General features: G+C 33.9%; 1 protein-coding gene across 11 annotated transcripts in view; it reads left to right on the top strand.

Moving 5' to 3' along the window:
* LCOR (ligand dependent nuclear receptor corepressor) overlaps window positions 1–27,747 on the top strand; it is a 130,752-nt gene that overhangs the window by 62,243 nt on the left and 40,762 nt on the right. For 4 of the 11 annotated variants that reach the window (XM_057734414.1, XM_057734425.1, XM_057734424.1 and 1 more), the window contains exons 1-2: window positions 20,178–20,366; window positions 24,744–25,031. In XM_057734414.1, the coding sequence (XP_057590397.1) occupies window positions 20,321–20,366; window positions 24,744–25,031 (334 nt within the window). In that variant the 5' untranslated portion in view covers window positions 20,178–20,320. Of the gene's footprint in view, window positions 1–8,279; window positions 8,321–9,746; window positions 9,996–20,023; window positions 20,157–20,177; window positions 20,367–24,743; window positions 25,032–27,747 lie in introns of those variants that run through there. The other 7 variants (XM_057734418.1, XM_057734415.1, XM_057734416.1 and 4 more) reach the window with 3 other exon arrangements.

The following is a 27,747-nucleotide window of genomic DNA, read 5'->3' as shown; positions in this document are numbered from 1 at the left end:
CTCTATTAGCTGGAAACCTACTGTAAGGAAGAGATTTCCTTCCTCTATGTTTTGGCTTTTTACCTATCAATATGGACTTATGGATTCTTATTTTGTTCTTTGAATTATAACTTATTACAATCCTTGTTTGTTTTGTAGTTTGAATTGTTCTAGGCATGGCCATTGAGAGCCCATTCCGGTTGGCTCTTCATCTTTTTTTTTTTTTTTAAACATGTTTCTATCACTCCTTCACTTTTTGACACCAAAAAATGTTCTACACTTATCTTTGCTTTCCCTGTCCCAACCCTGGATTTCTCCAAGGAATCCTAGTTTCTTTTATTTGGAAAATTGTGTAAGAAAGCAAAGTACTAGGTATACTCATTGGTACTAGATCATTGCTTCTAGGCCTCTTCAGTTGTCTGAGCTAGGAAATATGTATGTTTACTTAAATATATGTACACATACCTCTGTATTTCTTTCTTTATCTATTAGAAACCATCTTGTGAGGCTTGTATTAATTGTAGGATTGTGTTGATAGTATGAAGAGCTGATCCAATAATAGTGATAGAGTATTGGAGAGATGGGAAGAATTAAAAATTACTTTCACTATTTCATATCCCTAAAAATGGACTTAATTCTAAGTGATGAATCAGTCTGTAGTAATGGCTGTTCTTGTACATGGCTGAGATAGAGTAGAGATAGCTATTTAGAGGTAACTATTGTAAAGAGCTTGGGTGTTTTAGTAACTAAGGATAATGTAAGATGGGATGTTGTACAAAAATTTAAAATGTTTATGCTCTTAAGTTTATTATAAGACTGTTAGTGAATTCAGTATCTGACTAGCATATTAGGAGAATGTTTTAAGAAGTTAGGACTTGAGCTGCATTTTGGAAGAATACATAGGTCTGGATAGGCAGACACAGGTGGGGCACATCCTGGGTGGAGCAGAGCATTTATTTCTGTAAGTAACCAGTGATAAGACTGGAGTCATTATAGATCTCTTTCAATGCCCATCTTACCCTCAGGAATCACGTAACTAGATAGATTTCATGTTTATCATTAGTCTATCATGTTGCGTTTACTCTGAACATTTCATAATTTCCTGTTTTGTGAGTATACATTAATTAGAAGTTTATATATATCCTTCTAATATTTCAATTTTTATTTCTCTTTTAGCACATTGAAATTTATATTAAGAACAGATGCTAAATCTACTTATTATTTTCTCATATTCTGCAGCATGTGTCTATGTTGAATGTATTAGTTTGGGCATATTCAGTGCTGCTTGATAATGACCTGTCTTGTCATTCTTGACCCAGAGTACCACAACTCAATAAGTATTCATAGTACCTATTATATAGAAGGAACTGTGGGAAAAAATGTATCAGTATAGTGCCTGTCTATCAGGACTGAGAAAGAAGAAACAAACATGAGAAGTTTAAGGGTTATTTACTTATGAGACTTAAATAGATACAGGGTAGAGTTAAATGGATACCACAGATTAGTACATCATTCATTACTTGCTCAGTTAATTGTACAAAACTAAATTGTAAGACCTAACCATGTTGTGTTTCCAGAGGCCTTTTATTATAGATTGTTTTAAAAGTTTAAGGAAAACCACTTGACACAGTGAATCAGTGCTCATCCAAGATTAAATATCAAAGAGTTTTTTTAAGGAGGGGGCAGTGTGTGTGTGTGTGTGTGTGTGTGTGTGTGTGTGTGTGTGTGTGTGTGTGTGTGTGTGTGTGTGTGTGTGTGTGTGTGTGTGTGTGTGTGTGTGTGTGTGTGTGTGTGTTTTTAATATATATTCCCGATCTGTGGACTTTTTCCCCCTAAAACAAACACACAGACTTGGAGAAACCATTAACTGGAGATTAACTCTATCCAGTTTTATGTGGTTAACCAATATAGTAATCATTCTGCACATTTATTAAATGTCTGGTTCTGTGATAAACCAGAGAGTATACCAAAGAAGTAAAAAATGGATCCCTCCTTGCTTATGGAGTGTTGATGAGACCATGGTAGCTAATGGAATTAAAGGAGATTTAAATTAGGGAAATTTAAATCCTCCATCCTGCTTGCCCAGAACCAGAGCTCTGATATTGAGAGCAAAATTCCCTCCTTCATTCTCATATGTAATATTTTTAAAGGTAGTAGGTAACACAAGAGAATATAAGTACTGTGGTCATTGAGAGGTGCAGTAGATGACACTGGAATTTGCTTAATCAAGGAGATGGAATTCAACCTGAACCTTAAAAGGATCTGTGTTTTAGAACAGTTAATTTGATAGTTATTTTTAGGATGTAATGGAGAGAAAATTAGAGAAGGTTCTTGTAATCATCCAGACAATGAGCCTGAATTAGGGTTGTGGCTCTGCAGATGCATAAGGAAAGGGATGTATGCAGAAAATCTAGAATAAAGAACGAAGTTTAATGATTACATAAATATATAGATAAGGGAGAGTGAAGTGATACTGATGTTAGGCATTCTAAGCCAGGTTGACTTAGGATGGTGAATTAACAGAGGTGGTTGAGAAGGGAGACAGGAAAAGGTGTAGTGGCCAATTTTTATGGTGAGGATAATGATGTTATTAGTTGCAAGCAGTTTGCAATGAAAGTAAACATTTAGTTGAAAGTGTTCAGTAGACAGAGCTGCAGAAATTGAGTTGAAATAAGAGGCCTGAGCTGAATACGTATTTGGAGTGTTCCTGAATGAATATGGTGATGGGCTTATTTGAGCAGGTGAAGTCTTTGGTAAGAGGTAAAGCACAAAATAGTGAGAACTGAAGAAAACTTTCATTTTAGGAAGTAGGAAGAATTAGATTGAAAGGAAGATAGAATCATAGAATGAATGGCTTGCCCATCTTGAATCAGACGTCTTCCTGGCCCCATCCTTGGTGATAAGTAGGGAGATGGATTGTTGTGTTTGTTGCTCTCATATGGACTTCTATGCCATTTCCCAAAATGGACCCTAAATGGTTGAGTAAGTACCCCCAAATACTCTGTTGGGCTTTGAGAGAATAGCTTCTCAAGAATACTGGTTGTGGGAGCCAGGCTATAAGGCTGACAGGGTTAATGAGTAAGTGAGTGTTGTGGGAGTTAAGAAATGGATAGACTACTAGTTTGAAAAGTTGTAAGTGTCAGGAATGATGAAGAAAACAGGACCATAGAAAGAATGGGCAGTTGGTTTAAGTAAAGATATTTGGGGGAGTAGGGGGAAACACAATGTTTATACTCTTGAAAGAAAAGAAACTGGAGGAGAGGAGGAAATTAGTTATTAAAAGGAGGGAACAGTTGAAGAAGGCAAGAACCAACAAGAATTAGTTACTGAACAGTGATGAGAGATTCTTATTGAAATTAGAATATAGTCAGTGTAGCTGTAGGTGTTAACAGTTGGGAAGAATTCCGTGAGGCAAGAATGCCTAAGTGTAAGAATCCTGGCTAACTGACTTGCTCACACTGAGGGCAAAGAACAGTGAGGAACTCTGGCTAAGAAGGCAGTGTTTAAAAAAAAATAACAAGGGGAAATAGGCTGTAGTAACTTGACTCCTCTCACTTGAATTGCTACTTGGAGTTTTCTGCTTGTACCAGCAACAACAAAAATAGTTTCAAGAAAATCAAAAAGATTGCTTCATCTAGCAATGCATTTTTTAAACCATTTTTGGTTATTATTCTTTATATTTTTCTAATTGAGATATAATTGAAATATAACTTACTGGTTTCAGGTGTATAACATAATGGTCAATAGTTGTGTATATTGCAAAATGATTATCACAATAAGTGTATTTAACATCCATCACCATACATAGTTACACAATTTTTTTTTCTTGTGATGAGGACTTTTAAGATTTACTCTCTTAGCAACTTGCAGATATATAATACAGTATTATTAACTATGGTCACCATGCTGTACATTATTACATCCCTGAAACTTACAGATTTTGTAACTGGAAGTTTGTACCTTTTGGTTACCCTCACCCATTTCTGTTCTCTGTGAGTTCAGGTGTTTTGTTTTGTTTTTAGATTCCACGTATAAGTGAAATCATACAATATTTGTTTTTGTCTGACTTATTTTATTTAGGGCATTATCCTCAAGGTGCATCCATGTTGTCACAAATGGCAAGATTTCTATAAAAAGCTTAGTATTATACCATTGTGTGTGTATGTGTAAATAGATAGGTAGTTGGAGCGACCACATTTTCTTTCTTCACTCGTATATCTATGGACGCTTAGGTCGCTTCCATATCTTGGCTGTTGTAATTAATGCTGCAGTGAACATGAGGATGCATGTATCTTTTTGAGTTGGTGATTTTGTTTCCTTCAGATAAATACTCAAAAGTGGAATTGCTGGATCATATGGTGGTTCTATTTTTTGGAAGGACCACCAAACCTTTTCTACATTGGTTGCACCATTTTACATTCCCCACCAGCAGTGCATAAGGATTTCAGTTTATCCACATCCTTGCCAACATTTGTTATTTTTTGTTTTTATGTGGCCATTTTAATGGATGGGAAGTGGTATCTCATTATGGTTTTAGTTTGCATTCCTTAATAATTTGTGATGTTGAGCATCTTTTCATGTGTTTGTTGGCTATTTGTTAATCATCTTTACAGAAATGTCTGTCAAGTACCTTCCCCTTTTTAAATCAAGTTTTGTTGTTGTTGAGTTGTAGGGATTCTTTGTGAGTATTTACCCCCGTCAAATATATGATTTGCAAATATTTTCCAGTTTGTGGGTTGCCTTTTCACTCTGTTGATTATGTCATTTGATAAACAGAAGTTTTTAAAAATTTTGATGTAGTCCAGTTCATCTGTTTTAACTTTTGTTGCCTGTTCTTTTGGTGTTGTATCCAAAAAATCATTGCCAAATCCAGTGTTATGAAGCTTTCCCCCCTATGTTTTCTTCAAAGGGTTTTATAGTTATAGGTCTTTATCCATTTTGAATTTATTTTTGTATATGATATAAGGTAAAGATCCAAGCTTATGCTTTTTACATATGGATATTCAGTTTTCCCAACATCGTTTGTCTTTTCTCCCATTGAATGATCTTGACACCCTTATCAAAAATCATTTGGCCATATATGGGAGGGTTTATTTCTGGACTCTCTATTTTATTCCGTTATTATATGTGTCTATCTTTATGCCAGTAGGGCTTTTTTTTTAATTTATTGTTAATTGGTTTGTAACATTATATGTAGTTTTATGTGTGCACATTGTATTTCTACTTATATATACAGTACAGCATGCTTACCACCCAAAATCACCATATAGTTGACACCCTTTACCCGCCTCCTGCCCCCCACTCCCCACTGTTTTTCATAGCTACGTGTTCGGTTTCGTTTGTTCATTATTTTGTTCTTTGGGTTTTGTTTGTTATATTACACTAATGAGTAAAGTCACATGGTATTTGTCTTTCTCCATCTGACTTATTTTGCTTAACATACACCCTCAAGTTTTATCCGTGTTGTCACAAATGGCAAGATTTCATCTTTTTATGGCTGAGTAGTATTCCATTGTGTGTGTGTGTATATATATATATACACACCACATCTTCTTTATCCATTCATTGATATGGAGAAAAGGGAACCCTCATACACAGTTGGTGAGAATGTAAATTGGTGCAGCCACTGTGGAACACAGTGTGGATATTCATCAAAAAATTGAGAATAGAACTACCTTATGATCCAGCTATCCCAATTCTGGGTATTTATACAAAGATTACAAAAACTAATTGGAAAAGATATATGCACCCCATGCTCATTGCAATGTTTATAATTGCTAAGATACAGAAACAACTGAAATATCATATTGTTTTGATTACTGTAGCTTTGTAATAAGTTTTAAAATTAGAAAGTGTGGTACCTCCAACTTTTTTTTCTCTTTTTCAAGGTTGTTTTGGCTGTTTAGAGATTCCGTATGAATATTAGCATGGATTTTTGTATTTCTGCAAAAAACCTTATTGAAATTTTGATAAGGGTACATTAAATATGTAGATGATTTGGAGTAGTATTGACATCTTAGCAGTGTTAAGTCTTTGCCCTTTTATTTCTTAGATTTATTTTTTCTTTTAAAAGATTTCTTCAGTTCCATATTTCTAAATTTAAAATTAACAACTGTATATCTCACACTTACTTTGTCAAAAGGCATCAGCCACTGTGTTTGAAGTAAAGGTACTGTGAGTAATTAAAAGTTTTAGCCATGGATGCTATTTTCAAGAAATCTGTAGTCTAGTGGAGGAGGTAAGAAATATTTATTTATATATAAATAAATATAATGCAGGTTATGTAAAACTAGTGCTGTGAAAGCAAAAGTGCTCTAGGAGTTTAGAAAAAGGCAGGATTACCCTCAGCTAGGCTTTGTAATACTGTTACCTCCAATATGCAGTTGGATATCCTTGTGTTTATACTGGTCTTGGGCATCTAGGGAAACCCACAGTTATTATTGAGAGCAGATTAGAAATTCAAGAAGTCTTTTGATTGAGATTGGATTGTGGATGAGAATTGGGATAGTATAAAGTTTTAATATCCAACTAGTGGAAGGCTATAAGAAACCCTTGTTATTGACTGGGGTGGCTTGCGTTTGTCTCTTAATGTTTTAAAAACTATGCATATGTAATGGAAGAAAAACTATAACAGCAAGTGCTAATTATAAATACTGGTGAATTAAGTATAATGGTAATGATAGTCATTTGCTGCTTGTACTTTAGGCTTAATTTCCGTGTACAGTAATAACAATTAAATATACTGATAAGAGTCATTCGTGTTAAGTTTGTTGTACATTTTTTAATACTTTAACTCGATGTGTATTCAGGCTTCAAACTTTGTTGTTTTCCTATTCTTTAACCTGTTGGTCTGCTTAACGAAATTGAAGGTAGCATTAACATACAGTAAACATTGTATTAATAAGCACAACAATTCATATTTGGTTAATGTAAAAAGCAATAAATTACACGAAGTAAGATTTCTTTTTAGGTAACTGACCTTAAAGAGTATAAGCATTTAAAATGGTCGAGCTGTTTTCCCTAAGACTTGCTGGCATTTAAAATAATAAGACATAGGAGAGTGGCATTTAAATCAATGAGTTGCATCTTGTCAGCTCTTTTTAGCTCATTGCTTGAAATGTCAGTAAGCCATGGGTAGCGGACATGGCTCTAGCTATAGGCCCATGTTCTACTCGCGTAGGCCTTTCTAACATAATTTATTACAAAACCTGCATGCATACATACACTTCTAATTCCCAGGTTTTCTATACTATTTATAGTATGAATTTTTTAAAAATACTATTTAAATTTGGAGAATCCCAATACAGTATGGGAATGACCTTGAATTTAGACAGGAACAGCTCTAAAATGGCACCTCTTCAGTTTTGTATCACACTCCTTAAATCTAGGCCATCTTACCTTTCCCAGGTGAAACTTATTTTTTTCTTTCATTTCCTTTCCTGAGGTGTTATCTCTTAAAAAGAAAATCTGCTGCTATGTAAATGACCTCCCCCATTCTTACTCCCCCAACCCAGACTCAAAGGTGACAAACTTTAGAATTACAAAAGAAACTTAAGAAATGTTAATCTTTTTGTTGTTGTTTAAAGTTTAACTTTATTAACTGTTTATTGCCCTGAGAACTAACTACCATGCTGATATAATTTTGTTGCTTTATTTATTCAGTAATGTCCTTGCTATTTTCAGGGATCAGTAGAGTATTTGTGTAGTTCTTAGAGAAATTTAATAATTCTCACTATCAGGGGTCAAAAAACTACAATCTATTTCCAGATCCAGCCCACAGTCTGTTTTTGTAATGCCTGCAAGCTTAAAGAGTTGGTTTTGGAGGGGGAAAAAAGAGGTGTTACAGAGACTGTATGTGGCCTGCAAGGCCTAAAATACTTAACTCTCTGGCCCTTGACAGGAAATGTTTTATTCTGTTTTGAATATCTTCATCAGATTGTTGAGATGAAGAGAATGCTGAAAGTTATTAACTTCCATATCCTACTTACTATTCTCTTTGTTATTCTTCCTGTAACTGTATATCAGAGCAACAACACAAGCAAATATAATTTAATGGCAAGACAGCTAGGATTATAGAGAAGAGGGTGGGAGAGGAACAAGGGAGATTTGGCGTGTGGAAGAAAAGTAGGGTTCAGCATTGTCTACCCTACTTTTTTAAATTTTTAAATTTTAAATAATTTCATATTTATACAAAAGTTAAAAGAAGAGCACAAAAATTTTCATGTGCCCTCACCTAGATTCACTGTTTAACATTTTGCCACATTTGCCTTATTAATTCATTCTCATTCTCTCTCTCATAGATATGACATATAACACACACATTTTCCTGAACCACATGAGAGTAAGTTATGGACATCATACTTCTCATACCTCTTTACTCCTAAATATTTTCATGTTTATTTCTCTGTTTCCTAAGAATAAGGATACCTACTTACTTAACTACACAGTACAGTTACCAAAAATCAGGAAAGTTACTTTGATGTATTATCTAATCTATGAATCTCATTTAAATTTTACCAGTTGTCCCAATGACTTTATAGTTCTTTTACCCACTCCTTTAATCCAAAATCCAATTTAAGATCACTCACTGAATTTGTTTTCACTATGCTTTAGTCTCCTTTGATCTAGAATGGTTCCTCAGTCCTTTATTTCTTTATTTTTAATGACATTTACATTTTTAAAAATTTATTTATTTTATTTATTTATTCACTGCATTGGGTCTTCGTTGCTGCACACAGGCTTTCTCTAGTTGCTGTGTGTGGGGGCTACTCTTCATTGTGGTGCGCAGGCTCCTCATTGTAGCGGCTTCTCTTGTTGTGGAGCATGGGCCCTAGGCGCATGGGCTTCAGTAGTTGCAGCACATGGGCTCAGTAGTTGTGGCTCACGGGCTCTAGAGCACAGGCTCAATAGTTGTGGCACACGGGCTTAGTTGCTCCATGGCATATGGAGTCTTCCCAGGGCAGGGCTCAAACCCATGTTCCCTGCATTGGCAGGCAGATTCTCTGCCACTGTGCCACCTAGGAAGTCCTGACATTTACATTTTTGAATGCAGGTCATTCATTTTGTAGAATGTCTCTCAATTTAGGTTTTCTGATTGTTTCTTCATGATTAAATTCAGGTCCTTTAGCAGGAATATTAAGTAAGTGATGTGTCCATGTCAGTTCATCACATCAGTGAAATGCACACAATGTTAGTTCAGTAGATGATGTTAAACTTTGGCAAGATTGATGTCCACTGGGTTTCTCCACTGAAATGTTACTGTTTTTCCCCCTGTGATTAATAGGTAATTAGTACACAGATAATTTGAGACAATATAAATATTTTTTCCTCATCAAACTTCCATTTCATTTTTAGTATTGATGGTAGTTTCTTGCTGGAATAAGTTATTTTTCCAATGACTTGAAAATAGTGATCTTTCTAACTCCGTTACTTCTTCTACATTGTTTACTTGGCTTTACACTGTGAGGAAGAGCTTCTCTTTTCGCTCTATCAGTTTGGAGTCAAGTTTCTTACTCTATTCAATAGGAAATCACCTAGTGTCCCAGATCTGGTTAGTGGGAGCCCCTTCAAGCTAACCTCCTATGTCATTTTGACATGTCCCCATCATTTTTTGAACCCTTTCTTACTTTGTAGTTCAGGATATTCTAGGTTCATTTTGTCTTTTCTGTTTTTCAATATTGAATCTCATTTTTGTAGGGTGAATCTGGTTCCTTTGGTGAGGAATTGTTAATGTATACACCTACTTTTTTTGTCCAATCTACATACAGCTTCATTAACAAAGACCAGATGTTGGGCAATAATCAACCTCCTTATCTTCATTTATATCTAAGAATAAAGCAAAAAAAAATCAAAATGCCACCAATTCATGGCCACTGACATATCTATTCAGAATGCTATGCAAAGAAGTGGACGGCAAGTAAAAGACACTGTTTTTTAACTTTTTGTATGCTTGCTTGAGGAGAAAGATATTCATGTGAGTTTTTGAAAATGTGTCTCATTTCTTTGTGACTGAAAATGTAAGTAGAGATCATTTCTTTGATTTCAAGTGGTTAGTTCAAGAGTCACAATTCAGTGATATATTCAGTATCAAGCATCTTTAATACCCTGAATCTATTTTTAATGATTTTTATTGAGGTAATATTTATACGCAATAAAATAAATTCATTTTAGAGTACAGATTAATGGATTTTGGTAATTGTATACAGTTGATAATGGCCAGCACAGTTCAAGGTACAGGACAGTTCCCTCACCTTAAAATGTTTTCTCATGCTCCTTTGTAGTCAGTCCCATTATTGGACCCACAGACCCAGGCAATCACTGTAGTTTTACCTTTTCTAGAATTTTATATAATAGGAATCATAGGTATGTAGTCTTTTTTTTTGTTTTACTTCTTTCGCTTAGCATAATTTTTAAGTATTCATTCCTGATTTTGTATGTGACACGTTGTTCCTTTTTATTGCTGAGTAGGTCTCTGTAGCATGGATATGCCACAATTTGTTTATCCATTCTTTTTTTTTTGTAATAGACTTTGAATTGTTTCCAGATGTTGGCTATTAGGCTTATTTACATGTTAAGTCTTTGGGCATATGTTTTCATTTCTCTGGGATAAATACCTAGAATTGCAATTACCAGGTAGTATTGTGATTGCATATTTAACCTTATAAAATACTATCATATGTTTCACCAAAGTAATTGAAACATTTCGCGTTTCTATCAGCAATGTATGGAAATTCCAGCGTTCCACATTCTGCCAACATTTGATATTGCTGTCTTTTAAACTTTAGCCATTCTGGTGGGTTTGTAGTCATATCTCATTATGATTTTAATTTTTATTTCCCTGATGACTACTGATGTTGAGGATCTTTCTCTATATATATATACATGTGAAACATTGTATTAATCTTTTGGTGTTTTAAAAAACATAATTTATTCTGTATAAAACCCCTTGTCAGTTTTTTCTCTTAAAATTCATGTTTTTATGTCCTGTTCAAGAAATCTTTGCCTAAACCAGTGTTAAACACAAGAAAATATCATATTTTTTTCTAGAAGTTTAATGTTAACTCTTACATTTTGATTTACGATCCATTTCTAATTAATTTTTGTATATGGCCTGTTAGTTAAGTGTTGAGGTTTATTATATTCTGTAAGATAATCCAGTTCTAGCACCATTTGTTGAAAAGACCTCTTCCCCCACTCCAAATTGAATTACTTTGGCATATTTAAGTCAGTTGATCATATACATGTAGGCATATTTCTGAACTCTGTCCTGTGCCATTGAACTGTATGTCTATCCTTACATCAGTACCACAGTGTCTTGATTGCTATATCTTTGTATATTGAAGTCAAGTAGTATGAATCCCCTAACTTTTGCTTGCTTTTTCAAACTTGTTTTGCTAATCTAGATCCTTGACCTTTTATGTAAATTTTAATATCAACTTATGAATTCTTTAAAAAAAAACCTTTTAGAATTTTCATTAGAATTGCAGTGTATCTCTAGATCAATTTGCAGAGAATTTTCACATTAACAATATTGAGCCTTCTGGTTTATGATCATGGTTTATCTTGTCTTTATTCACATCATCTCTAATTTCTCTTAGCAGTGTTTTGTAGTGTCATTTCCCTTCAGCCTGAAGACTTTTCTTTGGCATTTCTAATAGTACAGAGAGATAGTACTTTAAGTTGTAGAGAGAAAAGGTATAGAGTAAACTTATTTGGAAACATCTTTTGGTTGTTTATTTCTTTACCACTCCCCCAAAGTAGTAAAAGATAAAAGAACATATTGTATGCATTATGTAGTTTGAGATAACCAAAAGCTTAATAAAGAATTTGAGGTGTTTTCTGTTGAAGATCTCAACTCATTCCGTGTATCTTTTTTTCTGCTTTGGGCGATGAGTCAGTCATTAGACCACAAAGTGTTGATGGCTTGCTGCAGCTCCCTTTTCCTCTACCTCTCCCTACCACTCTCACAGCTCCCATAAAAGAAATTTCCTTAAAAGGATGTTGGAAAATTGACATAAACTCGCGAGGCTACCAGAGAACAACTGAAGATAGCAGCTGAAGATAGATGAGACCTACACTTTCCCCTGAAAGCTGTATACAGAATTAAGTTTTAAGTTTTACATGCATATACATGCACATTCTTCATTTTGCCAGTGCTAACAGAAAATAAACATTCTTTTCATGACAGTAAAAATGTAAACTAATAAATATGTGGGAACTATATGAATAAACAACAGAATTTTGAGAGCCATTAAATTTTAAGATAAATGTAAAGCAGTTCCTAAAAGAGAAAACTGAATATTTTTAAGGATGTTACTTCTTCCTGAATTACTTTCTAAATATAATGCTATTCATATCAAAACACGTCTGCTTTGGAGAGCTGGTGGTGGTGGGAACAGAATTGACTGAGTGACTTTAACACAGTCTGAAAAATGAAGCTAGAATAGCCGGGACATTTTGGAAAATGTAAATAACAAGTGGGGTTTGCCTTCCCATATACAAAGACTTATTATAAATATGTAATATTTTTAAAGTATGATACTGATGATGCTTTTTTCAGTTCCTTATTAAGGAGAGAGCTTTTTTAAAACATAATGACTACTCCCTACCCCAGAGCTACAGAATCAAAAGCTCTGGGAATATATTCTAGGTATGCATGCTTTTAAGAAGCTCACAGTAGATTCTGATATGACAGAATCACCTCTGGCTGTGAACCAGTCTAGGTAGACCAATTTCTGAATTCTGAAGGAAGCAACTCATAGGTGACATAAATTTCAGTTTTAATCTCAAGCTTTATTCCTGTTTAGTTCTGGGTCAATAACTTGTTTAATAAATAGGGATAATAAATGCAAAGAACAGTGGTTTTTTATTTACTGAGGAATATGTCACATCATTTTGTTGTTTTTTACCACACCATACATAATGATTCCTTTTAGAATTCCTGTATGAGGGAGGGGAAGTGACATGAATTGTTTTAACTTCCTATCTCCTGATTATTGTATTCGCTTTTTTAGCTCTATGTCATAGAACTTTTTCGTTCTTGTTGATTCATTTAATTTTGATATACTTACATACAATGAGGGAAGATGAGCTATATTTTGACTTGGTGGCCAGAAGCACTTGAAAAAAGTATATGATTTTGTGCTATATTTTTCATCTTTGGTTATTATTTGCTTAGGACTGTTTTAATCAAAACAGCTGCTTAACTGGGGAAATTATTTTAAAATAATTATTTAAACTTGTGAAATAATTGTTTTAAGAGCATGCAGTAAATGAAGAATCATTTGTTCAAAAAAAAAAGTCTGCTAAAAGTAAGGACAAGAGTCGGTGACGTTTGAGCCATGACCCACTCCCACCCACTTCCCTGAGCTCAGTTTGAGGGATGCTCTACTCTGAACAGGAAGGGCAGACTGTGGGCATCTTTTATACATTCTAGATTCTTGTTGCAGAAACTTTCATCCAGGTAGGTGAGGTCAAAAGGCCTAGGGCCCCCTTCCCACACTCAGCCTTTACTGTGAGTGGAAATCTACCATAGGCATAACAGGCTGAGAATACTAGGCCCCAGTTGCTGGGCCAGGCCTCATTCATAAGGCAGAAGTTCCATGCCAGGAGGGGCAGGTCATCTGGCACCCCCACTCATAGAACACAGATGTCACTCTGAGAGAAGTGGGTCACTGTCCCAGCCCCCAGTTTCTGTGCAGGGTGGCACAAAGTTTCTTCCAAAGGGAGCAGGCCTTAAGAACAGACAACTCTGTAGCTCTCCCAGGGAGACTGACTTTATTTGGAATAGAACTTGCGAAAAGATGTTGAAAATTATGAAGATCTTTGTGGTGAACAGCTCAAAGGAGGCTGGTAGCTCCATGATATGAATAGCAACAAGTGAAATGGCAGACAAATTAGAAGTCTAAAAGAGAGAAGCAGGAAGAAGAGACAGCAAGGAAGTGCCCTCCTGGGGTTGGAGAAAGCCTCAAAGACTGTCAGTCAACACCCTGCCCCAGCAACGAGGTTCTACTTTTATTGGATCAGACTAAGATGCAATTTATGCCCCAGGGTATGGCAAAAACAGTAGAACAATTAGAAACTAACAGCTGGGTTTGTGATACCAATCTAGGCAGATCAGCCAGAAGCTTATAAAGGAGAGACCCAAGAAAAAACTGCCAAAGAGAACCGAGCTAAACCCATAGTTATTCCTGGTGGACAGAGAGACTGTGCATGTTCAAGATAGCGTCCTCTGAGAAGCCGTATCAGAGGCTGCACACTCCCGAGGAACTAGAGATAAAGAGGGACATTTTCTAATGAGAAAAGTGTCATTCTATAACTAAATATATTCTCTTCTAACAACAGAGCCCCAAAATGCCTGAAGCAAAATGCTACAGAATTGAAGGGGGAAATAGACAATTCAGCAATAATAGTTGGATATATCAGTAGCCCACTTTGAATAATGGATGGAACATCTAGGCAGATCAGCAAAGATGGAAGACTTGAATAACACTATGAATCAACTAAACTTAGCAGACATCTATGGAACACTTCATCCAACAAGAGCAAAATACTCATTCTTCTCAAATGCACATGAAACATTCTCCAAGAGAGACCATATGGTGGGCCATAAAAAAAATAAATTTTAAAGAATTGCAATTATACAAAGTATGTTTTCCGATCACAGTGGAATGAAATTAGAAATAGTTACAGAGGAAATGTGAGGAATTCACAAATATGTGGAAATTAAACAAAGCATTTCTAAATAACCAATGGATCAAAGAAGGAATCACAAAGGAAATTAGAAAATAGTTTGAGATGAATAAAAACAAAACCAAAACATACCAAAATTTATAAGATATAGCTAGAGTGCTTAGATGGTAATTTATAGCTACAAATGCCTACATTAAATGAAAAAGATCTCAAATCAATAACCTAACTGTCTACCTTGGAACTAGAGAAAGAAGAGCAAACAAAACCATAAATAAGCAGCAATAGGGACATGAGTAGAACAGAAATAAAATAATAAAGTTGGTTCTGTGAAAAGATTGATAAAGTTGATAAACTTTTACTAGTGCTGATCAAGATAAAAAGAGAAGATTCAAATTACTAAATCACAAGCAATGTAGGAGAGATCACTACTAACCTTACGACAATAAAAAAGATTATAAAGGGAATACTGTTGATAATATGAATGCCAAAATATTAGATAATTTAGATGAAATAGGTGTAAATGCCTAGAAAGACACAAACTACCAAAACTGGCATGAGGAGAAATAGAAAATCTGATCAGACATATGTTGCAGATTGAACTGTGTCCCCCAACAAGATAATGTTGAGGTTCTAACCCCTGGTAGCTGTGAATATGACCTTATTTGGAAACGGGGTCTTTGCAGATGTAATGAAGTCAACGTGAAGTTATTCTGGATTCAAGTGGGCCCTAAATCCAATGACTGGTATCCTTATAAGGAGAGAGAGTTGGAAACACACACACACACACACACACACGAAAGAAGGCCATGTAAAGATGGAGGAAGAAATTGGAGTTAATGCCATCACAAGCCAAGAAAAATCAAGGATTGCTGGAAACCAGCAGAAGCTAGGAAGAGGCAAGGAAGGACTCTTTCCTAGAGCCTTCGGAAGGAGCAGACCCTGGGAACACCTTGATTTTAGGCTTCTAGACTCCAGAGCTTTGAGAGAGTGCATTTCTGCTGTTTTAAGCCACCCAGTTTGTGACCACCCAGTTTGTGATAATAGTTATAGAAGCCCTAGGAAATTAATACGACCTAGAACAAGTAGAGATTGAATTAGTAATTTTAAAACTTTCAAAAAAGAAAAGCCTATGGCTAGATGTCTTCACTGATGATTTCTACCATATATTTTTAAAAGAATTACTGCCACTTCTTCACAGACTTATCTGAGATATAAAGAAGGAAGATTTCCTCATTCTTTGCGACCACTATTATTTGAAAATCAAAACCAGGCAAAGACATCACAAGGAAACAAAACTGCAGACCAGTATCGATAGTCTGTAAAACTACACACCGGTATCACCACAAAAACTCCGTAACAAAATATTAGCAAACCAAATCCAGCAACATAGAAAAACTATTGTACACCATTATTAAGTGAGATTTATCTCAGGAATGCAAGGTTAGTTTAACACCCAAAAGCAATTAATGTAATACAGTATATTAACAGAGTAAGTGTCAGGAATCACATGGTCATCTTAGTAGATGCCTTCCAAAAAGCACTTCACCAAATTCAACACCTTTTCATCATAAAACACTCAACAAACTAGAATAGCAGGAAACTTCCTCAACCTGACCTACAAAAATACATAGCTAACATCGTACTTAATAGTAAAAGACTGAACAGTTTCACCCTAAAATCAGGAACAGAACAAGGACATCTACTTTCACAACTTTTCTGTTAAGTGTTTTGCAAGAGGTTCTAGCTTTGGACGTTAAGCAATAAAAAGAAACCTAAGTTATCCAGATTGTAAAAGCAGTAAAAGTATCTGTGTTTGCAGATGACATGGTACTGTATATAGAAAATCCTAAGGAATCTGCAAAACACTATTAGATTTAATAAGCAAGTTCAGTAGAGTAGTAAAATTCAGCATTTAAAAAAAAATAGCTGTATCTGTATACATTAACAGTGAACAATCTAAATATGAAATTAAGAAAATTCCATTTACAATAGCATTAAAAAATAAAATATTGGGAATAAGTGTAACAGAAAGTGTAAGACTCATACACTGTAAATGATAAAACAACTGTTGAAAGAAATTAAAGATCTAACGTAATGGAAAGTCCCATGTTCATGGACTGGAAGTCTCAATATTATGAGGACAACATTTTCCCCCAGATAATCTGTGCATTTCCCCATCAAGACCTGAGCTGGTGTCTTGGCAGAAATTGACAAGTTGGTCCTAAAATTCATATGAAAATTCAAGGGACCCTGAATAACCAAAACAATCTTATAAAAGAACAAATTGGCAGGACTCACACTTCCCAATTTCAAAACTTACTACAAAACTATAATGATCCACATAGTGATTTACTGGCATAGGACAGACATATCGAGATCAATGGTCTAGAATTGAGGTCTGAAAGTAAAATTTATGGCCAGTGATTTTTCACAAAGGAAGTTGGACCCCTTGCTTATACCATACAGAAACATTTAGTTGAAATGGATTATTGACCCCAAAGTAAGTCCTAAAACAATAAAAATTAAAAAAACAAACAAGCATAGGAGTAAATCTTCACAACCTTGGGTTAACCACTAGTTTTTTAGCTACAATACCAAAAACACAAATGACAAAAAATAGACAAATTGGAATTCATTAAAATTAAAAACCTTTGTACTGCTAAACAGTGGCATCAATGAAGTGTTAAGAAAGCTCATGAAAGGGAGAAAGTATTTGCAAATTATATTTTGATAATGAACTTGTATCCAGAGTATATCAGGAATTCTTACAGCTCAACAATATAAAGATAAATAGCCCAATTAAAAACTGGGCAAACTGTATGAGTATACATTTCTCTAAAGGGGATATTTGGCCAATAAGCACACAAAAAGATGCTTAACATCAGTAGTCATTAGGGAAGTGCAAATCTAAGTCATGAGATACCACTTCTCATATATTAGGATGGGTGTAATCAAAAAAATAGCAAATGTTCACGAGTATGTGGAAAAATTGGAACGCTCATTGCTGTTGGGAATATAAAGTGGTAGAGTTACTTTGGAACATGGTTTGATACTTCCTCAAAATGGTAACATAGTTACTATATGATCCAGAAATTCCACTCCTAAGTATATATCCAAGAGAAATGAAAATATATATCCAAACAAAAACTTGTACAGAGATATTAAAGGCAGCATTATTCATATCATAATAGACAAAAAGTAGGAACAACCCAAAAGTTCGTCACCTGATGAATGGATAAAATGTTGTATATCCTTGTAATTGAATGTTATCAGGCAGTAAAGAGGAATTAAATACCGATATATGCTACAACTTGGATGACCTTGAAAATATTATTCTAGGAAAAAGAAGTCACCAAAAAACCAAATATTGTATAATTCCATTTATGTGAAATTTCTAGAATAGATAAGTCATAACAGAGACAGAAAATAATACAGTGGTTGACTAAGGTTGGGAGAATGGGGAGTGACTGTTATTGGGTGCAGGGTTCCCTTTTAAGGTACAAAAATGTACTAACATTAGATTATGGTGATGGTTCCACACCTCTAAATATACTAGAAAAGCATTGAATTTTACTTTACTTTAAATGGATGGATTGTATGGTGTGTGTATTATATCTCAGTAAAACTGCTTAAAAAGTGATAGATGTGACTGTGATTATTATGAACCAGTTGAAAGTAAGCTGTATATTTCAGAATACAAGTTGATAAAATTGGTAAGTGTTTGATTCAAGAAAGAACATGTAGCAACTGCTTTACTGAATGCTAGGTTAGTCGCTCTGTGTTGATTTAGATTAGAAAGTAGCCTGAATGCTACATTAAAAGTTTAAGTATAGATATTCTGTTGAAAGTCTGACTACACTGACTGAATGTAGGATTAAGGACTTAAGTAGTTATGCCATGTAATGTCTGATTTTTTTAAAAAATCAATAAACAATGAAATGGCATTAAAGTATAATGCAAATAAGGATTTTATCAAACTAATACCTGTTCTTGATACATTTTAAATGTTAAATCTGTATCAAAATTAGATTATTTGTGATTCATTTTTAAAAGTTACTTTCTTAATAATTTCTTTAATCCATAGAAGAGAATGTTGGCACATACAGCAATTATAGAGGTTTTTGTAATGATTCATAACAAAATATTTTGTTTAAAAAATTTTAAACTAATTATGTGGCACACTTAGTATGTCTTATGGAAATGTGAAGGGATCGTTGTTTTAGTTCGAATGTGCAAGAGAATCCTTTGTAGTGAACTATTTGTTTACAATATATAATTGATGCTAAAGATTGCAAATATCATTGGGTGTATTTAAAATTTTTGAGGAAATCATTTGTGAATTGTAACACGACTTCAGTGTCTTGTTTACTTCCTTTTCATTGTGCCAAGGTAGGTCCCATTTTCTTATTTAGAGCACTTTTAAGTTTTTCATGATATAAGTAATTGCAGTGAAGAAAATTATATGCACTTGAACTCTTAAAAGATGTACTTTGTTTTTCTTCATACTCATTTTCTATCATCATAGTTTCTTGTTTATTGATTAGCTAGAAGGGTGGAAGTAAGTGTAAAAAAGCATTGCCAACCTAGTCCAGTGCTCCTGCAGTCTAAGAGCATATTCTGGGAGTTGTCTAGTGCAGCATTTTGAAAGTTTTTGATCAGGATCCACGTTTTTATATTGCAGACATGTTCAGAACTGAAATATTTACCCTTAAGATACTGAAGTGTTTAACTCTTATAATGTAATGCACTGTATTTTTCAGTTTTTTTCTAGTTCTAGTTTTGACCTATTAATTTCACAACCCACTAAAGATTTGAAAGCTACCATTTGTAAAATAGTACTCTAGGGACAAATTTTGAATTCAAGTACATTATTTTTGAGTTTTCCCTTCTAATGACCCTTTTAAAATGTTTGCTTTGTGTCTCGAGAAGTCTCTCATACTAGGAGGGCAAACATGATTCTCAAATGAGATTTGATGTTTAAGATATCTTTTTGTCTCAGTTGGATTGCCTGTAAACTGTTGCTATAGTGTAATAAGAACCAATGTATTTGAATGCTCAAAGAAATTTTCCCTTTAGTAATTATAGTTTAACTAGAGTTATCCTATAAATTTAAACAAAACTCATAATCAGAAAATGTGGATTAAAACACCCAAAGCATATTGTTACATTCATTTTGCTTTTATACTTTTATGGAGATAAGTATTATCCTGACTTGAAGTTTTAAAACATTTTAATTGTATTAAATTGATTTGTCTTATCTGTTATTAACATTTGTCTTTGATTTTGGATCTGTTCTTTTGATATTGAATGGGGAAAGAGTTTTTTGCAAATATTTCACCAAATATTTTTGCAGGGACACTTAGTCGGTCTGGATGAACCAGCTTCGGGAGCTGGGCAAGAAGCTCTGCTTAAACAAGAGCAAGCAAAAATCATTCGATTCGAGAGACAAGCAGAAGAGTTCCTCAATGCAGTCTTTTGTAGAAAAGGTTGGTTCCAGTGAAGAATGACATTTAGCATCTGCTTGTCTTACCTTAGTCTCCTTAATTTCAATGTCATTTTTTTAAAAACTTACTTTTAAAAAACATTTTTCTTTATTGATAGTATACTTTATAATTCTCTATATTCCTTTGGTCATTAGATTAAGAATAGGATGAGGCATCCCCCACCTCCTTTTTGCTCTGCAGTGATGGTGCCATGTAAGATTTAGTTAATTCTTAAAATTATCATGAAAGTGTGAAAATTGTACGGTCTCAGTAGTTCTGTATTTTGTTAGACAAATTTTCTTACATAAATAGTCACTGTTGGGAGTTCCCTGGTGGCCTAGTGGTTAGGATTCTGGGCTTTCACTGCCGTGGCCCAGGTTCATCCCCTTGTCAGGGAACTGAGATCCTGCAAGCCATGCAGAGAGGCCAAATAATAATAATCATCACTGTGTTAGCCACTGATAATCATAAAACAAACAATGTAAAATTTTAGTAATTCCTCACTGAAATTTCATTTGGAGAAAAGAGTATAAAGTTTTATCTTAAAATTAGATTTGCAAACTTTTTTTCTGCTGCATATAGCCTTCTTTTACTAAAAATTTTTAAGTTATTAACATTAGAGAAAGAAATTCTTTCTAAATGAATTTGTATTCCTTGCTAATGCCATCCCTTTAGTTCCAAGATGGAAGTGACTATGATAGGCTCTAAAGAAGTTTTTTACAAACTTCTGATAATGCTAAATATCCTTATTTAATCTTCAGCAGACTCAGTAATTCCATTTTCTTTAATATTTCTTCATATGTTCTAGTTTACACCTTTCATTCCTTTGGAAATTCCCTTCTTCCCTTCCGAAGTTTGAAGGGTGATTTTTGCCTGTACGCTAGTTAAAAGTCTGATAAGTGTAGATTCTAATGGGTTCGTTACACTTGGAGAGCAGCTGAGCTTCTGTTTAATATGATCAGTATTTTCAAAAGGGAGTATGAAGTGAAGTGACATATGAAATTAAGGAATGCATAAGATTTTTGTTTTCAGAGGCACTTTTTTCCTTCTTCCATCAGATCCCTAGGTAAAATTAAATCTTTCAGTACATCCTCACTTCTCTTTTTAACATCCTCTAGTACCCTCTGATATACAGCTCCTAACTGAGGCTTCCATGCTCCCCATATCATTTCCATAAAGTACCCTGATTCCAAAATTATGTTCAAAATGTTAGTTTTATGAACATTTGATTGTTTTATTAAAGTAACTCACATTTAAAGTATAAATGACTGATAGATCAGTTCTTTCAGTTTACTAACTGAATAAAATATCTCTCCAGCTTCTCTGCTACTCCTCTCCTTTAGGATGTGTACTGAGTCATGGGTCCAGTGCTGCAGGAAAATGCATTATCTGAAAAGAGGAACTCTTCTACCTAATTTGCATGGAGGATCCACTTTTCATCCACTCTTTGCTTACAGGGAGCTAATGAGGTTAATCACAAGCAGATTCCTGAAGAGAATGCTAGCCTGCTTCTCTACTAGTCCCATCCCTTTGTCGTATAGGAATAACTTAGGTTAAAGTTCTTATAAGTTTTCTTATTTAGAAATTTAATTTGGGGGCACATACCCTTTAGGAGAGGAATTCATACCTTGGAATCAGTCTTGAGAGATATGAACCCTCTGAAATTGTATGTAAAGTTAAGTTTGTGTATTTGTATACTGGTATTTGATGCTCAGAAAAAGAACTTTTGCTTTGCAGTTAGAAGCTTCCCCTTTATGTATTAATATTGTTATTTTTAGATATTTTGTTAATTCTCTTGGGAATGTCTCAGAGATGGGCATTAGTCTTCAAATTAATACCAAAAATGCTCAGCATCCAGAGATACAACAGTTTAATCTGAGGAGAATATTTTGTTTTTAATAAATAATTCAGATATTTGGATTTAGTCCTTTGTTTCCAAATATTGTAAATTGTGTGTTTTAAATAACTGAGTATGAACAGGTTATATGTAGCTAGGTAGAAATATTAAATGCAAATAAAGGTAGGCTTTTGTGGTATGGACTCTATAATAAATTCCAGTGTAAGAACAGTATACCTTCTACAACTGTCATAATTGTTTCTTTTCAGCTTGCTTTGTCACTTGTCTCAGAAAATTTGATACTTTCCTAAAAGTTAGGTTTGCATTTTAAAAACATATCAGGTGGCTATGCTGTAGCATTCACATTTTCTGTAGATTTAACTTTGACCTAATTTGTTGTTTTTATTTGACTCAATTGTGCATGTTCCCCTAAGCATGTCTAGGTTTATAGATGTTGTGTTTTAAGTAATTGAAGAATGAAATGTGTTCAAGAAATTTTCAAAAGATGTAGAATTCAAATGGCAGCGGTGTCATCAATTCATAAACATGAATTGTTTCATGATTATATTAGTTATTCAACAGAGCGGCAAAATATGCTGCAGGCATTTAAAGCTCAAAGGTAGCAATTTATGATCTTTATCCTAAAGTCTTTGACTCTTTACAAGTCTCTTTAATTAATATTTATTAATCTGGTTAAACACAGAGACATCTCATAAATTACTTCATTTTGCCTCCTATTTGGAAGCTTTCTTCTTTGTGTATTATATATTCTGCAACTTTTCAGAGGGCAAAAAGATACAGTAACATTAAAATTTGATATTATATAGTCATTCAGAGGATTGTATGCTGTGGAAGAAAAAAAATGGATCTTAAATAGAAAGTTAAGTGACTTTCTACTTAACAAGAAATGTTAATAAGAAAGTCCAGTGTGTGGAGAGATTGAAAAAAAAGCAATAGTTGGCTAAAATATTTATTAAAACATTTAAGCAACCACGGTTAGTGATTTTACAAGGGTGAGTCAGAAATTATCTGCACTCCAGTTATATTAGAACTTCTGTAAATGCTACAGCCAGAGTGTGGATAATTTTTGACTCTCTCATAGTTATTTCTGAACCTCAGCTAGTTGAATGCCTTTGTTCTTAAACCGTCTAGCATACTCATAGTCTCTATTTATAGAGAGGAAGCTTAAGGTTAAAAATACTTAATAGAACAGAAATGTTATTGATAGAGCAAAACCTCGTTTAACTCCAGAGAATTAAATAAATATTCTGACTTTATGACTATCTTATGATCCTGAATATTGTCCTTCAGAAAAAATTGTTCTTGGGAGTCCAATGTGATTTTAATGATGTGTTTGTTTTTTGTAGCGCTTAGATATTAATAGCAATTAGTCAGTTTTGCTGACTAAATCAAAGTTCCTTACAGCTCCAAAATATTATAGGTAAAGTAATTGACCTTCTATGGTTAATCTTTAAAAGAGCTAAGGAACTCAAGTTTTCTGAGACCCATCTTCTAAAGCCTAGGAAGTGTGGGGAGGAAGTATAAAGGCCATGGGTGGAACATTTTAATCATGGATCTGCCACTAACCATCTGTACAAATTTGAAAAGGCCACTTACTCTTTAGATCACATTTATTTCATTTATTGTTTTTTTTAAGAGAACTATTTGTTGATTGATTTAATTGATCCATTTATTACTCAACTAATATGAATGCATACTTTACACCAAGATTAGGTGCTGAGTATACAGGGGTAAACGAACATAATCTCTGCTTTTCTCAAAAAACATTAGTCTCCCTGATAGTGTGTTAATGACAGAGATGTGATGATAATATATTTATACAAAGTATTCTCTGTTTTACTTTCAAGGTCCTTTCCAGTGCTGAGAGTTTTATGAATTAATGAATTCATATGGTCTTTATTTTAAAATTAACATTGATTAGAAATTGGTAACTTAGATGTTTATTTTATTACTTCCCTATCTATTGTGTTCAATGCTTGGTAGAGTGTAAAGAATTTACAAAAAGTACATGGTCTTAGGCATTTGAGATTTGGCATTTAAACTCCTAACCCAGAGGTTCTAAAAATGTGGTCCCCTGAGCAGCAGCATCTAGAAACTTGTTAGAAATGCCGTTTCCTGAGCTCACTCTAGAAACTGCTAAATCAGTAACTCTGGAGCTGGGACCTAGCAATCTGTTTTTACAAGCCCTCAAAGTGATTTGGATGAGTATTAAAGTGTGACAACTATTGCCCTAGCCTATCGTGAATCTTAATATTAAGCATCTCCTTTTATAATCTTGATATGCCTTCAGTCTTTTAGCAGAAAGTAAATTAAGCCTCATGAACTGAGCATTCCATTTTTCAACAATATAGGAAAATACAGTTGAGGAAAGATCTAGGGGAAACCAGATGTGATCTGTAGATGGTAAACAGGGGAGTAATTATTTCATTAAAAAAGGGTTTGGGGATTTCTGTATCAGGTAAGTGATTCTTGCCCTAAGATATACTATTCGTTATTCCTTTATTTGACTTCATAATCAGGGGCGGGGGTGGTGTTTAGAAATAATTTTATTAAAATTTTATTTTTAAAAATCTGCAAGTTTTATAGAGATTAAAATATAACTCTAAGAGGGAATACTATTTTTAGGATATTATATTTTAAGAAAAAAAATAAAATGAAATTTTGTTTGCTTTAAAGCTGTCTCTTTTTAGTACATTGTCCCACTTTAAAAGTAAATAAATCTTTGTTTCCAGACAGTCCCTGGGTCTCCGACCCCAATATTCCCCTAGTGGCCCGTGAGATCATGCAGCGAATGATCCAACAATTTGCTGCTGAATATACCTCAAAAAATAGCTCTACTCAGGACCCCAGCCAGCCCAATAGCACAAAGAACCAAAGCCTGCCGAAAGCATCTCCAGTCACCACCTCTCCCACGGCTGCAACTACTCAGAACCCTGTGCTCAGCAAACTTCTCATGGCTGACCAAGACTCACCTCTGGACCTTACTGTCAGAAAGTCTCAGTCAGAACCTAGCGAACAAGGTATGGTTTGATGTCAAGATCTCCTCTGTCCAATTGGAATATTTTTAATTTGGGGAGAAAAAAAAAAGTATTGGCAAGTAGGGCACCAGTAGCAATAATAGGATAAAATCATGTGATTTTTAAATTATTCCTGACTCTGCAGTGATAGAGAAATATAAACTGGCTTACCTTACCCACCAGTAGTTTGTAGTCATGATTGATGTACCACCCAGGAAAGTTAGGTTGTTACACTTGTTGCTTGATATTTGTAGTAGTATTTCACACTTTCCAAAGCATTGTCATATCCAGTTTTTAAAACCCCTTTGAAAAATTAACTTTCCCCCTTTCCATCAGTGTTTAAGATCAGCAACTATCTGAGAAATAAATAGTCTTATTAGATAGAAGTTATACTCTGCAGATGAGATCATGAGGCAAAAATGTGTGTTACTTGCATTTAAAAAAAAAGAAACTCATAGGGTTAGAAATATTGAGAAAACAGTAGATACAATTCAGGTTGTTAACTGTATTCAGTATTTTATAAACACACACATACATATACTATATTATGAACTAATTAGAGTATTTTCAAAAGGTAATCTGTTGGTAAGAACCCTAATTAAGTGAAGAGGTTAAATAGCATATCAGTTTTGCGTAGCAGATTCTTGAGTCTTTGAAAAGTTACTCTCAAGTAGATTGAATATCCCTGTTGCTTTGTGATCTCATTTTACCTTTAATTTCACAAAGATGAAGTGGGCATTTCAACTCTGCCACTGTTTGAACCACTACAAATTGTAAATTGGTAATATCTGTACTACTGAGATTTTATTGCCATAGAAATCTCATAAAGGTTTGGATTTATTGGTGAGAGCTATTTTGCAAAATAAATAAGTTTTACAAAATAAATAAGTTTAGTTCTAAGAACTTTTTTGAAAGAGCTTTATTTTGCTTATTTTAACTACTTTATGAAGGAATGGCACTTAATGCAATGGCTTTAGTTGCTTGTTAAAGGATATTTTTTTGAATAGCTTTCCTTTGCCTTCTTTCTCTTTCTGTGCAGTGAACAGCAATCAGAATCTCCATGTTCTGAGAGATTTCCTAGCAGGAGACCTCCTAGACCTTCTAGTTGTACCTTTGGTTGCCATGTTTATAAAGTTGTTCTTTCCTATTTTATTGAGGATTATTTTCTTTACCACCTATTGGTAGCTTTCATTAAAAATATGTTTGCTCTAAATATTGCATTACAAAATTCAGGTTTACAATAGGAGAATGACAGCATAGAGGTTGTATCTAAAGTATTAATAATGGATATTAACATACAGAAATACAAATTAGTCTAGTTTCTTATAGCTAGTGTTATACTTGAGAGGTATGTTATGTTGGCAGCATGCTGTTACCAAGAGAAATTTGAACTAAATGATAGGATTATAGTATATAAACTTCAAATGAAACAAAATTTTTAAAATTATATTTCCTGATGAACTTTAATGTGTTTTCACCTTAAATCATAATATTTTCAGTAGTAGATTTAAAATATGTTGCCTATAATATGATTAGACAGACTATGAAAATAATACTGTCTTTGGAAATATTTTAAGCAATGCATTTACTTGTTAGGTTTGGGTTAGATGTCTAAGGGGATACTTGGTTCTATAAGATTACAATTATGTTTTTAGAAATATTAGTGGCTCTGAAGGACAACACTTATTTACTGTGTATGATTTGTGGGCTTTTTTTTTTGGTTTATAAAAACTCAGTTGCATATTTATTTCTAACTGCCTGAAATAGGGAGTTACAGTGTCCTCAGATAACAAGTCCCAAGTGGGTTTTCTATTGGGGAGGTTTTTAACATAACTAGATAGCAGGTCTCTCTGCTGGCCAACTGAAAATCAGAGGCATTGAGTATTATCTTCTCTCTTAATTTTGGACAGAATGGCAGCTTTAAAAGTTTTCCAGACTATGAGTTTTCTTTTTTAGACATGTCTGTGAGGGGAAAAAAAGTCTTTTTGGGAGAATAAGGTCTTCTAATTCTATGTTTTAATAATATGAATTTGTGATTTGGTCTGGCATCAAAAAAAGAAAAAAATGGTTATCCGTGAGGCTCCCATCATTATCAAGACTGTTTCATTCTTCTTTCTTTCCTTAAACTTTGCCCATCAATTTATAATAGCTTATTGATTGAAAAACCTTGTCTTTATGAATATCAGCAAGTAAATTTTGAATCTCTACTGATTTTTCCCAAAAGATTGAATTCACATATACAGGTTTTTGCAGATGTGTCCAAAGAGTGATTAGGATACACACAAATTATAAACAGTTAACAACTGGTTCATCTTACATATTATTTTCTACAGTTATATATGTTTAATATAACCATATAAATTTGTTTTTAAAATGACTTCTGTATTTAAATTTTTCTAAATCTAACTTTTATGTACTCCTGGTGTTTCAGGTAGACTTAGCTCTTGAAAAATTTGGTTCTATAATTTGTATGACATTGTGGCATTAAACTCATGCTTTGATCAAGATAAATTTAGAAAATGACATCTCATAGTTCCATTGCAGAACCTCATTCTGTGTAAACTTATTTCTAATATCTCACTATATCTTTACATCTTTAGTTTTAAGATAACCTTTTCTTTTGCCCTATTAATAAAATATTTAACCCTTGGATATATGAAATATAACAAGCTTTGCTAAATTTGTCACTTCAGGAGGACAAATATCCTGATTCTATTAA

The sequence above is a fragment of the Hippopotamus amphibius genome, chromosome 5, assembly GCF_030028045.1.
Source record: "Hippopotamus amphibius kiboko isolate mHipAmp2 chromosome 5, mHipAmp2.hap2, whole genome shotgun sequence".
NCBI classification, from domain to species: Eukaryota; Metazoa; Chordata; class Mammalia; order Artiodactyla; family Hippopotamidae; genus Hippopotamus; species Hippopotamus amphibius.
The sequence above is the reverse complement of the archived record's forward strand: the minus strand, read 5'-3'. Positions and strand labels throughout refer to the sequence as shown.